General features: G+C 41.6%; 1 protein-coding gene across 1 annotated transcript in view; it reads right to left on the bottom strand.

Moving 5' to 3' along the window:
• Positions 1 to 1,652: 1,652 nt before the first annotated feature.
• Positions 1,653 to 14,603, bottom strand: part of cdkal1 (CDK5 regulatory subunit associated protein 1-like 1) — a 259,938-nt gene continuing 246,987 nt past the window's right edge. The window contains exon 15 of the mRNA XM_080896109.1: positions 1,653 to 3,428. Coding sequence (XP_080752235.1) covers positions 3,267 to 3,428 — 162 coding nt within the window. The 3' untranslated portion in view covers positions 1,653 to 3,266. The remainder of the gene's footprint in view (positions 3,429 to 14,603) is intronic.

The raw sequence follows: 14,603 nt of genomic DNA, 5'->3' as shown, positions 1-14,603 counted from the left end.
GTCTAGAGCTCTGTATACACACACACACACACACACACACACACACACACACACACACACACACACACAGTAGAGTATCAATTATTACACAGATAGTGAGTATAGGACCTTTTTTCCTATCAGACTCAACAATTTGGGCTGCAAAGGGATGACATACTGTGTAGCAGCATGAAAACAGTGAGCGTATGCTGGCCTCCCACATGCTACCACTTGTACAGTTGAAAATGCAGAGACGTCTTTCTTCTTTCTTCCCCCTGCGGTCTACATATTAATTGTAACTTTTCCTGTAGTAAATCACTGTCAAGCTCTAGAACAAAGACTTAAAGTGTGATCATATAGAATCTTAGATCTCTTAAATTGTTTTATTTTGGATTAGAAGACCTTAGTTTGATGTACCCCTGAAAACATTTCCTTATGCTGGCCAAACAGCATTTAGATCAATGAACTGAGATGATAAACAAATGAGAGACGACACCGAAAAGTGTGTTAATGTTCAGCCTCCCTTGCATTTGTCTTGCGTCCAAAGTTTCTCCGTTTCAAACCAAGAGGACATCACAGATGACAAATTGACAACAGCTGCAACTGTAAGACAAGAATTCAGAAACCGCCGCTTTTATTAGAAACGACTGAAGTGAATGATGCGAAGTGAATAATGATCTTCTGTGGATGGCTCCCGCCTCAATATTTCACAGTAAGTGATGATCTCCTAAACATAAAGGGTGTCGTTGGATCCATATTTCATTGGAGAACAATGCAGTGTTACTGACATACACAAGCAGGAAATGTGCTTACAAAGCATCAAAAGAACTGTCGCACAGTATGGATGGCTGCAGAATAATATAGGGCACTGCTGGATGGATGTAACAAGCTTCACAGCTACACGCATCATTTGATCACATAATACAAAAGGTAGTGTGTGCGTCCGTGTGTACGACATGCATCATTTGATCAGGTAATACAAAGCTTTGGTGCTTGTGTTTGTGCACAAGTTTGCCTGGCATGCATCATTTGCCTATATACTACAAAGCTGCAATATGCTGTGAGTGTATGTGTGTGCGTGCATGCAATATGCATCAACTAGGGAAGAAAAAGTCTGAGTGCATGCTTGTATCTGTTTGTCTACAAAATGTGTGACATGCATCATTTACTTAGATAATACAAAGCCTGCGTGTATGTAGGCTACAAGCAGTTGTATATCTAACAAGAGGGCTTTTTGAATAAGAGAGCGATGAGTCCTGTCAGTTCTAAAGCATGCGCACGCGCACACACACACACACGCACAAACAGAGACGCACACATGCTGACTTTCTGCTAAATTAAGCACAGGACAACCCTACAGACAAGACATCAGACAGCAGAGGCATTTTCTGACACACACAACTTTTGACACAAGCCCATAAACAAGCTAAGTGAGTGACTAGAAATAAATATGCACAGGGCGCGCACACACACACACACACAAATACAGACATCCTGGTGGAGACACGTCCCAGTGAAGCGCCACATAAATTGGGGCATGCATTATTAACTGTCTGGGGTTTTTAGAGCTTGCACTGGGACAGCTGTAGGTCCAAACAGCCTGACATTAGAGAGCAACACAGGGAAACTCTATGCATGACAACAACCGAGCAATCAATAATTCAATGACTCAGTCAATCAATCAACACTTTGGCAGTTTTACTCATGGCAAATGGATTTTATCCTTTATTTAACAATTCTGGATGGTTGGGACAACAACCCCCCCCCCCAAAAATCTAAGTATAGAGAGTTGTATTGGAGGGTAATTACACTGTTATAGAAAGGGAGGAAAACTAAACAAACAAAAAAACACAAGCAAGTTTTGGTAAAATCCAGCAGTAGTATGATATCGGTGCCCTTGAGATTTCTGCTGCTATCCAACTATTTGAATTTTGTCCACATGTGAATTATGAACCCTATGAATCAATGATGGAGGTGGAATCATTCTCGTTATTTAGACTGGCATGGCAGGAAATCAGCTAGATACCACTGCAAGTCAGCCACACATGCCTAGAGACCAATTGGTAACCCTCTGGAAACTACAGCTCGCTTGGGAAAATGTGTATCAAAGAGGGTGCTGCACCAAAAACCTCTTTGCTTTGGTTGCTAGCAGATTGCTAGTCACCTATAGCTTATCCGGGCATTAGATTGATATCTGGAACACTCCCCATCTAGTCGCTGAGCAGCAGTGAAAGTGGGAAAAAGGGTGAGGCAAAGTAAAAGCTGTGCTTTATTCCTTTAACCAACAGGTTTAAAAGGAGCAACTTTTACAGTTTCACTACCGCTAGGCAAGCAGTTAGGAGTGTGTTTGGAGACAAGCTGGTATCTTCCATGGAAACTACAGGTGACAATGGCTGCTTGCCGGTTACCAAAGAAATTACAAGGATGTGCAGGACTGTATACCTCTTTGCAACCAATGTCACTCAGCAACAGCCAGCAACTACTTGGCAACTGGTGGGGGATTTTTCTATTGCAGCCTTTGGTTGCCAGAGGGTTTCTGACCATTCTCTAGACCTGTGTGACGGTGGCCTATTGGAGAATATAGGGAACCTTGTATGCTAGACGCAAACAACTACATCTTACTTGTAAAATGTGTGCGTGGTGACACAATGCGTGTCAATAATAAATGAATCCCAGCAGTAAGAATTCGCCTGGCATCTCTGCCAAATATTCTATGAATTATTTTGAAAAACTCTAAACACAAAGCACTTCTTGAACAATGAAACATAAGGTTAACATTTTAAAACAACACAAATGACATTCATTTTCTGAAAATATGTTCATGTCTCACTTTCAAAAATAAATACTGTGAAAAGAAGTTGTACACACTTTAATCAAAGTATAACACAGATCATCACTCAGTTTCACGAAATGAAATAAACCAAGCTAAATCACGTTCCAATTTAAAAGGATGCAGAGTGACAGATCAGACTCTCATACTGATGGTAAAGCCCTGAATGTATGATCAACTGAATATCTGTGTAACAGCTGCACCAGTAACCATCAGTAAGAACTAAACAAAACACACTTTTACCTTTTTCCTAAGCAAGAAATGGCTCTACTGTCACTGTCACAAGTAATCAGCACTTAAAAAATATTCTAAATGAAATCCTAAATCTGGTGAATTATTTGTACCAAAAAGACTGGTATAAAAGGTGTTCGGTGAAGCCGTTTGACCATGCCGATAGACTGCCAAGAGAAGGTATTGACATTACAATAAAAAAGACCGCGCACACAACAGTCATTGTTCAGTACACTCTCTGTACAATATAAGCCAAGATGACTGCTGCCAGCGCGAGCCCGATCCCAATCTTCTTCAGCATTTCTCTGTCCAGACTATTAGATCCAATGGAGAAGGTGCACGAAGAAGGCGTGGGAGCAGAAACATGGACGCCATTGACCTTTTGTTCCTGTGGGAGGAAAACAAGCAGATTAAAAAGAATCCCAACACAAATCAGAGAGTTAAGAGAGTTTTTTCTGCACTATTTATAACGATTGGTAGTAGGGCTGAACGATTATGGAAAATAATCTAATTGCGATTTTTTGCCCCAATATTGCGATTGCGATGCGATATGCGATTATTTTTTAAGGTCTTTGTCTTCTGTATTATTAAACAAAGACAAGCAATACATCATATAGCATGGCCAATACTATATTACATTAATTTTAAACTGTTCTTTCCTGGAAGACAGACCTCTGTTATGATGACATGAGGTGATGCATGAATCGATGACTGACATTTTTATTTAACTTCTTCAATCACAACAGTATATTTGAACATACACAATAGTTTATTTTTAGCTTACAAACATCTGAGCATAAAGTGCTGACAAGGAACCCTGGTGTAAACATTAAAATGAAAGTCAGTACAATGTGCAGATTGCAGAAATATACATAAAAAAAATCAGTGGCTTTACCACACTCAGTTTTTCGACATCTGTGAACTACTAGACAGTCATTCAATTAAAAAATAATATTAAATAAATAAAACTAATAAATAAAAAATACACACATCTTACTGATCTCTGCAGTCAGTAACATTACACATAAAGTGCAAACATAATAGCAATTGTATAAACACACACACAAACACGCCTTTAAAATTTAAAGGCGTGAAATTGGACGGTCTAGCCTTCTGATTAGCTGATTAGCTAATCAGAAGGCTAGTTCTGATTAGCGTCACCGCTGTCTCGGTGGAGTTTAATAAACTCGGCCGTCTGCTTCTTGCTATCTAAAATATAACCAGACACTGGCGTAAATTCTCGACTGTCTCATACTTCTGTTTAATAAGTTTTCTGTTTGACGTTTAGTCAGCTGTGTGAAAACCAAGGAGGAACCCACCCGGGGGATTAATAAAGTTTTATTTTATCTAATCTAATAACTTTAATCTCAGCCAAACCGATTTACTCACGAACAAACAAAACACTGAAAAAAGCCCAACAATAACATTTTTAGGTTGTCTAAGTGACTTATATATTACGTTTAACCCGAGCAGCGAAACTCCGCGGTGATCTGAAAATGATGTGCCGGGAGTTGTGCCGTTCTCGGCCGCATCAGTAATCCTCGAGCTCCCGGCTAGCTGTCGAGCTGGTGGGTAGCAGACGCCTCTGAAAACGTCGAAGCACTTTTGCAAATATGGGATATCTTGATAAACCGAGCAGATATTTGATGTTTACACAACTACTTTCTTGCCTGAAAATATGTTAAAAGTTTATTTTGTGACCCTGAAAGATTAGTATGAGTAATTTTAAAACTTAGTAGCGGCCGCCATTGCTGGAAACTGGAGTTTGGCTGGGCCGCGCTATGAATTCTGGGATATGGTAGTAATTTGGACAGCCTTCGGCACGTCGCTGTGACGTAATCGGTCTACAAATGCGGCCTCAGGAGGATGCAGCCCATGAATTTGGACATGTCCAGAGTATAATCGCAGCCTTTGCGGTTAGAAAATTGCACTTGATCATGTCGCGATATTATCGCAAATGCGATATATCGTTCAGCCCTAATTGGTAGTTTAAATGATTTAATTTTAGCATCATCTGTGATATGTGAAAACCCATCTCCTATGCAGACACACAGAGAGCTTGATACTGAGGCAGTTCATATCATGTATATGTATATAATTATGGTGGAATCATCTTTAAAATAAATCAGCTGGCCACAGTCACAAATCAAAGAAGGCTTGACAGCACAGTGAAAAAGATAAAGAAGAGCATTTAAGGACCAAACCCCAGCTGTCTTTGAGTCTATTCCACAGCACACACAAGCTATTTCTTTAAATATGACACTTCAGCCAACTAAATAATTTTTTAACTGCAGTTCCTGGACAGATGTGAGGCAAGCCCCAAAAGAAATATCAAAAAATAAAAATAAATAAATCCATTCATAGATCATACGTGTTGATTACTGTGTACATTTTGAAATATATCTATGGATGCTGGCATGATGATAATGACAGGGATTTATCACTTCCTCTGCTTGCTCACTGCTGTCTCTTCCTTACACCTTCTGTCTCTCTCCATCTGTTTCCTCTCTAGAACTCAGTTTCATGTGGAAAGGAAAACAATAATAAAGTGAATTTAAAATGCAGTGCTTGTTTTAATACTTTGCGGATGAAAGCATTCATAAAAACTGGCCATTTGCTTATGCAAATGAGTGCATTTCAATTATGATGCTATTATCTCTGTGTAAGCAGTTAATGCAGTTTTGTAGTGATCCAATTACTGCAGAGTGCTGTCTATTGAATGGAGCTGATGTTGAGAAGGTGCACTGTTATGTAGTTAGAGAAGCCTGGATTGACATGAGGAAAGACGACTGATGTGATGGTGTTATAGCAGCACGGCTGAAGCAAGACTGTGATAAAAAGACAGTGACTGCATTTGTATTACAGTGAAATGATACTGCTCTGCTACAGCTATCAATTCAGCCAACAATATTAATATCCTAAAATAAAGAACAAAGCAACCTCCTAAAATCAATAAGAGGATGCAAATGGCTACAGATAGTGTTCTTCATCAGTGGCACATACAGTGCTGTATAATCAGACAATTGGCAATATGTTAGTAAATTTGATGTTGATAAAAATGGTGATATACTATATGGCTCAGACCTCAACACCCTAAACCTCTGGTCAACACAACTACTGCTACACTCAACCTCTGCGAAAACACTTGCATTGCAAGATGACAGCAGAGGAAACTTGTCTCCAAACAATCTCAGTCCAATTTGTACCAACTGCAATGAATCTGAGACAGATTGCCAACACGCTGCCATTAGTCTGAGTCAGCCTGCACGGATGAGCCCAACTCGTCACCACATCTCTGCAGCAGTGGACTCGACTTAGCTGGTTGCCAACTGGTTGTATTCCAATTACATTGCTATACAAAAGTAAGGTTGCCAAACAGTTATGTCATTTTGCAGTTAAACTGCTGTCCTGGGGTAACTAAGTCACTATTTGTGGGGAAATTAAGACTGAATACAAGTACTTAATGTCTCTATATAGACGGCAATAGATTTGCAAGTTTCACCAGTTTAATTAACTATATTATCACAGACAGAATGCAAAGAAATGTCAGCCTGACCACCTTTGAGTGGTCAGACCTGGTCCCTGTTGTTGAAGAAACCATTTCAAAGGTAGCAACAGTGCAAGTTCATTGCACACGACTGCAAAAGTTTTGGTCGTGCCGCAGTCTCCAACTACTGTCTGATTGTAGCATTTCATATTTTGGGAATGTTCATAAAAGGCGTTAATCCGTTAGACTGATTTCTAATATTTAAATATGTAATATATGTTCAGTGTGCAGTCCTTCATTTACATTTGTTATCTCATTATTTTAGTCAGGTTACCCACTCCTGATTCAAAGCATTTTTTAAAAGTTAGATTTAGCAATTTCCATGTTTGGCATGAAACATTTCAACAATGTGCATGATCATGTGACGTTCAAAAATGCAGTTTGTGGTGAGAAAAACATCAAAAACTCGTTTCAGGCCTTGATAGCTGTAATAATTCAGTTAGTAACACTGACTATTAATGACTAGGCCAATTTCTCCCTGGCCTCCACCCACCGTCATTGATCACCATTCTGTTTGATTACACATTTATACGATTTTATCGTAATGTATGAGAACGGAGACCTTAGGTGTGATTTGAAGCTAGGCTAATTAAATGATTGATTTATAAATAAATAATCCTTCACGGTGTGGTACTTTTAATTTCAGCCTTAAACAAATTGCAAGAAGAGGAAGACGGGGAGACAATCGATCCAAATGTCCTTGTTCATGTACGTTGCTTTAAAATACGCCATCATCTTCATATTCCACGTCTCTTTAACACGTAATATGTGGTGTTTCCAATTTTCTGTACCTTTCAAGCTTTTGTTATTAGGCCAACAAAGAAAAATTCCAAAATAGACTTTACATACAAACATACTAAGATATTTTTACCCAAGGACTGAAAGCAAAACAATGGCAAACTTTGTTGACTACAAACACCTACCTGCATGTACACTATACATTCATATGAAACTGAGCATCGTTGCACGCCTACACGTCTTGCACGCACATGGCTGCGTGAGTGAGCAGCTGCACAGTGTCTTGTCCTCTGCCTCTCTATCCTCCGCATTACTCTCGCTCCCCTCTACTTGCTGGAGGTTGTGAATGCTACCTTGCCACCCACTCTTTTCCTGAACACACTGCCATGAATGGGTTCCTCTGTTACGGGCACACAATGGTGAATGGATACTATAACCGACAACGCCTAGGTGACACATCTCTAAGTCACTTACAGTAACTTCAAACAATGAGTCGAGAGAGAATCTGTAACAGTCGTCTAGCTGACGCATCAACATTTGCTTAATGTTAGGATCACAGCTTGACTCGCTAATGGCAAAGTGATACGCTGTTTTGTTTTTAAAGATGCTTGAAAACAATAAAGGTGCAAGACACACTTGCCACTGAGCCACTTGCCTCATGACTGTGAGAATTGCATCATGATGGATGAACCTCATTCAGATTTGGATCGCCCATCCTCTCTCATCCAGAACATCATATTTATAAAGTTCTTTTCTATGAAGATAAATGCTAAGTATTGTTAGTATGGTAATATAGTATTATTAGGGATAGTAGTGATAGTTTTGCGGTGCATACCACACCGGGCAGAGAGGCAGCTGATAAGCGTGTGTGCCCAAAAAACCCTTATCAATAAAGACCCATCACCTTGCAACGGCGGGTGCGTGGGTCATCCTTCTGTCACGGATAGGTTTTAAAAGAAAAGACATGGCAGATGAGGAAAAAGTTACAAGACAAAGTAAATATTTAATTACCACTGTGACAAAAGAAGAAGTTTATAAAGCGTAAAGGACTAATGCAAGAGAAATAAATATGCTGTGGGCAAAGTCCACCACCTTCTCCTCTATGCTTCTATTTATCTGTCTCTCTGCAGGTGTCTTTTAACAATGGGGTGCCAGAAGAGACACTGAACACTACAGTCGAAAATCTATTACTAGTAAGAGGGATAAGTGAAAATCCAAGTGCCAGTAGGTGCGTGTCAGCACAGTAGGAAGCAGCGGAGCAGAAGAGCAGAAAGGAGAGAAGGAAAAACTGAGAAGAAATGAGAAGCACAAGAACGGGAGCCCCCACCCCCAAAAAAGAGATGTGGCTTTCAGTGATAGTTTACCACCTGCTAGCTGGCATGCTGAGTTTGTGCATTTCTGTGAGAAAGACAGCTGGCATTTGTGAGTGAGTGAGTGTGTGTGCACATGTGGAGACCTGTGGTAGATAATGTCTGTCTCTCTGCTCACAGCAGTAAAACACAGCAAAATAATCCCCCTGAAAATCATCTAACACTACACCAGGAGTACAGACTGCCTAGCACAGCTAGATACTTTTCCCTCAAGGTCTAAGGCTTCTCAAATGTCTGTTTCTTGGAGAAAAAGAAAGAGAGAGCGAGCGGGGGAAAAAAAAGAAAACGAAAACTCTTGCTCCAGTTCCACATATGCACCTTTTTTAAAACAAAATCTGCCTGCGCGTCTGCTGCAGCCTTTGCCAATACACTGACATATTCGCACAAAAACACACACTGTGAAATGCACAACACATCACGAGAGCCAGGAAGCACAGTGCACAATGGTCACATTTCTCACATGATCCTCACCAGCTGTCAGTGTCACTCTAGACACACACAGACCATGGAAGTTGGTGCGTGCGCGTATAAACAGATACTGTAACAGGCTCCTTAGTCACGGCTGATTCAACAAAGCCATAATGACAATCACAGTGTGCTGTAGCTGTATTTACAACAGAAAATAGGGACAGTTGGGGAAAAAGGAGGAATTGCAAATTTTTCTTTTTCTCACCAAAAGGTCATTAATCTAAAACCAAAGATGGAAAGAGTGATTTACCCTAATGTATGAAAGTCTCAGGGCAGCAAAGCTAGAGCACTAGCACTATGCTCCTGAGGGCTGGCAGTGTAGTGTGACCCTCCTGCCTTTGCCAAGCTCCCAACCCCAGGGGAAACCGTAGTTCTTACTAAAAAATGTCTGCAAATCACCACTACTGATAAGGATGCTATTTCTTGACAAGCTTTCTGTAACTAAACTATCACTAGTCAACTTTTCGCATTTACTTCTATTCAAACTTGGTTAAAGTTAGCCATTCACTTTTGACATTTTTCCATCAATTTTGGAGGTTATTATTACTGATATCCATACTCTCTAGTCAAAATGTCATCATTTATATCAATAAATCAACTTTCCACAGTGGCTAACTGCACTTCAGGCCTTTAAGTGAGTACCACACTTAAAGTAGCCTTTGCCTCCAAAGGACTCTTGATGGACGATACATCAATCAGTCCATCAATTTATAAACTGCTTAGTCAACTCAGTGTTTTGTTAATTTATGCTAATCTGCCCAATTACTTTTGAGTGAACCTCTTAAGAAAGGCCTGAACACCACAATCCCTCAGTGTAAAAACTGCGTCACTGTCAAAAAAATTTTTGGGCCAAACTGTATTCAGCTTTTGTGCAGAATCACTTTTATCCCACTATGGCTCAGAAAACCACAGCCAATCAATGGAAACTAATCAGTTCTATTCTAAAAACAGTCTATAAAACAGTGTTTTCAAGAGTTTGCTGTGATTTTTATGTGTGTGTGTTTTTTTTAATTGTGTTGTTGTTTCCACTGTTGTAGAGTAAGATGTCAGAAGGACTTGTGTCCAAGCAAACAATTTGTATTGGAATGTAATTTGTAACATAATTACCACACTGATAGACATTAACTTTAATCAAAATGATCTCAAGAGATTTGGTACGGACACTCAAGTCCTAACCAGCTTCTATCACTGCAGTGCTAATGATAACTTGTCATTAAAACACCATGACACACACATCTTGGTCTTCATACAGTCATTGCTTGTATAGAGTGTATACAACACTTGTCTATAAAGCTGTTCACAAAGAGACAAACGCATATGGTTTGCACAGTTTACAGTTACTGTAACTAAATACAGAAGAGCACTACATGTGCTACACTATAGTGTTGGGTGTGCAAACACATGACTGATCAAACACGTGGCAGGCAGTCACACACAGACAAACGGGGGGAAAAGGCACATGTTTACAGGTACTGGGAAAAGTACACAGACATAACAGCAAAATAGCATTTGCAGATACACACATAAATTTTAAATGAGCAAATGGTGGGATAAAAGGTCCGTGTTAAAGTGAAAAGACTAGCACTAAAAAGAGAACGCACAAGAGAAATATGCCAGTTTCCATGAAAAGGGTGAAAACAACATGCCAAAAGAAAAGACAAGAGCACGAGTGGTGTTTTGGGAATGTTTTCTTGTTGGGGGGAGAAAAAGACAGAATAAAAGATGGGCTGGGATAATGCTTTAGCCACCTTGCTGTTCAATGCTTTATAGCTTTTGAAGATGCTGGACTTGTTAGTGGTGTTGGAAAACGAGCTGACATGTCAGAAAGCGTAGCTGTATTGCTCAATTTTTGTGTCTCCCTGGAAACGCCTGTGTTATCATTGGTGCTACATTAAGTTGTCAGTTTGATAAAGATGTTTCTTTAATTTCCCTGTTTTATCTATTTGACTGTGCTGTCTTAGCACTGACGTCTCTCAGTCTTTGTACTAATTTGCATTCCTTGTGTCCACTACGTATATCCACTTGCATTATTTTATGCTTTTAGTATATTCGGTTTTAAATTTCCAAAAAAAGAAAACGGTTAAAGTAGTTAATAGCTCTCACGTAAATGAACTTGTTGGGTCGCTGTGTAAAATACAAATAAAAAAATGGACAAATCTCATAAATCAACAACTTTTTGACACATATTACTGCCATCAAATCATTGCCTTCTGCCCCCCATCCCCACTTCTGCCTTGCTCTGTCATCCTGGAAGAAACGCTTTCTATCTGAACAGAAATATTGCATCATAGGATAAAAGGTGATCAGTAATCCTTTTCTATGCAGCGTCTGTAACACCGAAATGACACGCCACGCTCAAGAGGAGGACACACTTCTAAATAAAACACAAGACATGGATGAGACACTTAAAAATGTAGTGGTGTTTGTTTACAATGCCCACGCTTGGTTATGGCTATGAAAGCATGCAAAAACATAAAGACTGCTCTAAACTGAACAGGTTTTTTTGCATTTACTTTTTCTACCCATGGTTCAAACATTAAAAGCTGTTTGAACTCTTTGACATTATGAGGCAGAATGAGGATTTGCAATGCAATCTGACATGTTAGGCTGGAACACAGAAAACACACCTGACTGATATTTTGATGGCGTAACATTTGGCTCTGAAGTGGAGCCGCTGTAATGTAACTTGACACGCTAAACGAAATGCTTAAAAAATAACGATCCCTGCTGTTTTCAAGTTCAAGTTCAAGTTCAACTTTATTGTCACTTCAACCATATACAGTTTAAAAATACACAGTGAGGCGAAACAACGTTCCTCCAGGAACCAAGGTGCTACAAGACAAGTTAGTGCAAAAAATAATAATAATATATAATATATCTAGTAATAATATTGTGCAAAAGAGCATTTACAGGTTGGTGTGTGCGATGGTTTGGTGGTGTAGGTCAGTGTGTTTGCGCTTGTGTTGGTTAGTCAGTCCAGTCTCAATGTTTTGAGGTATTTGAGTTAAGCTGAGTGATAATGTTAGTGTATGTGTGTGTGTGTGCGTGTTTATCAGTCAGTCCCTTTTTGCTGAGGAGACGGATGGCTTGTGGAAAAAAGCTGTTGCACAGTCTGGATGTGCGTGCCCGAATGCTTCGGTACCTTTTTCCAGATGGCAGGAGTGTAAAGAGTGTGTGAGAGGGGTGTGTCCGATCAGCCACAATGCTGGTGGCTTTGCGAATGCAGCGTGTGGTGTAGATGTCCTCAATCGAGGGTAGAGAGACCCCGATGATCTTCTCTGCTGTTCCCACTATCCGCTGTAGGGTCTTGCGGTCTGATATGGCACAGCTCCCAAACCAGACAGTGATGCAGCCGCTCAGGATGCTCTCAATAGTTCCTCTATAGAAGGTGGTCAGGATCGGTGGTGGAAGCCGGGCCTTTCTCAGTCTTCTCAGAAAGAAGAGACGCTGTTGGGCTTTCTTGTGCAGGGAGCTGGTGTTGAGGGACCAGCCGAGGTCCTTCTCCAGGTGTACGCCCAGGAATTTGGTGCTGTCAACGATCTCCACAGAGGAGCCGTTGATGCTCAGCGGTGAGTGGTCGCCTCGTGTCCTCCTAAAGTCAACAACCATCTCTTTTGTCTTGTCAACATTCAGAGACAGGTTGTTGTCCTTACACCAGTCCGTTAGTCTCTGCACTTCCTCTCTGTACGCTGACTCGTCGTTCTTGCTAATGAGACCCACCACGGTCGTGTCATCAGCGAATTTAATGATGTGATTTGAACTGTGTGTTGCTACACAGTCATGAGTCAGCAGTGTGAACAGCAGAGGACTGAGCACACAGCCTTGTGGGGCCCCAGTGCTCAGTGTGGTGGTGCTGGAGGTGCAGTTCCCGATCCGTACTGACTGAGGCCTTCCGGTCAGAAAGTCCAGGATCCAGTTGCAGAGGGAGGTGTTCAGGCCTAACAGGCTCAGCTTTCCGATCAGTTGTTGGGGGATGATCGTGTTAAATGCTGAGCTGAAATCTATGTACAGCATTCGGACGTGTGAGTCCTTCTTGTCCAAGTGTGTCAGGGCAAGATGGAGTGCAGTGGAGATGGCGTCGTCCGTTGAGCAGTTATGGCGGTATGCAAATTGCATTGGGTCCAGTGAGGGGGGCAGCAGGGTCTTGATGTGTCTCATGACGAGCCGTTCGAAGCACTTCATGATGGTGGGTGTAAGTGCGATAGGGCGGTAGTCATTGAGACAGGACACAGAAGACTTCTTGGGCACGGGGACGATGGTGGTGGCCTTGAAGCACGTGGGGACAACGGCACTGCTCAGAGAGATGTTGAAGATGTCGGTGAGAACATTTGCCAGCTGATCAGCACATTCTCTGAGCACTCTGCCTGGGATGTTGTCTGGTCCAGCAGCTTTACGTGGATTGACTCTGCGTAGAGTTTTCCTCACCTCAGCTGTAGTGAGACACAGGACCTGGTCGTTCGGAGGAGGGGTGGTCTTCCTCGCCGCCACGTCGTTCTGCCTGTCGAACCGAGCATAGAAGTTGTTAAGCACATCTGGGAGGGAGCCGTCACTGTCACAGGCAGGTGGTGTCGTCCTGTAGTTAGCGATGGCTTGTAAGCCCTGCCACATGCGTCGTGTGTCGCCGCTGTCCTTGAAGTGGTTGTGGATTCTCTGGGCGTGTGCGCGCTTCGCCTCTCTGATGGCCCGAGAAAGTTCAGCCCTCGCTCTTCTAAGCGCCACCTTATCTCCCTCTTTGAAGGCAGAGTCTCGGGTCCTTAGAAGTGCACGCACTTCCGCAGTAATCCACGGTTTCTGGTTGGGTCGTGAGATGATGATCTTGGAGACAGTGACGTCATCGGTGCACTTGTTGATATAGCTGGACACTGATGATGTGTACTCCTCCAAGTCAGTGAAGTCGCCGTAAGTTGCAGCCTCTCTAAACATGTTCCAGTCAGTGCTCTCAAAACAGTCCTGAAGAGCAGAGATGGCTCCTGCTGGCCAGGTTTTCACCTGCTTCAGAACCGGTTTTGATCGCCTGACGAGTGGTCTGTATGCTGGAATTAGCATAACAGAGATGTGGTCTGAGTAGCCGAGGTGGGGGCGGGGCTCTGCCCGATATGCGCCGGGGATGTTTGTGTAAACAAGATCTAGCGTGTTTTCTCCCCTCGTTGCAAAGTCCACATACAAGGCAAAACAAATGAGCTGCTATTAGAGCAAACAAAGTGGAGCAAAGGCCAAGCAAAACCCTTTGACATTTTAAATACAAGGTTTAAAAATAGACCAATTTCAGAGGATTAACCGCTCCCTGACCAAAAATTACATCCCGATCTTTGATTTTGGCTTCTTTCTTGACAAAGCAGATGACAACACGTGAGGATAACGCAACATCAAAGCAAGAACTCACAACAATTGCACGTCAGTCCGGAGGAACAAATAAAGGAAATGGTAAATGGTAAATGGC

The sequence above is a fragment of the Rhamphochromis sp. 'chilingali' genome, assembly GCF_963969265.1.
Source record: "Rhamphochromis sp. 'chilingali' genome assembly, chromosome: 11".
Classification (NCBI taxonomy): domain Eukaryota; kingdom Metazoa; phylum Chordata; class Actinopteri; order Cichliformes; family Cichlidae; genus Rhamphochromis; species Rhamphochromis sp. 'chilingali'.
The sequence above is the reverse complement of the archived record's forward strand: the minus strand, read 5'-3'. Positions and strand labels throughout refer to the sequence as shown.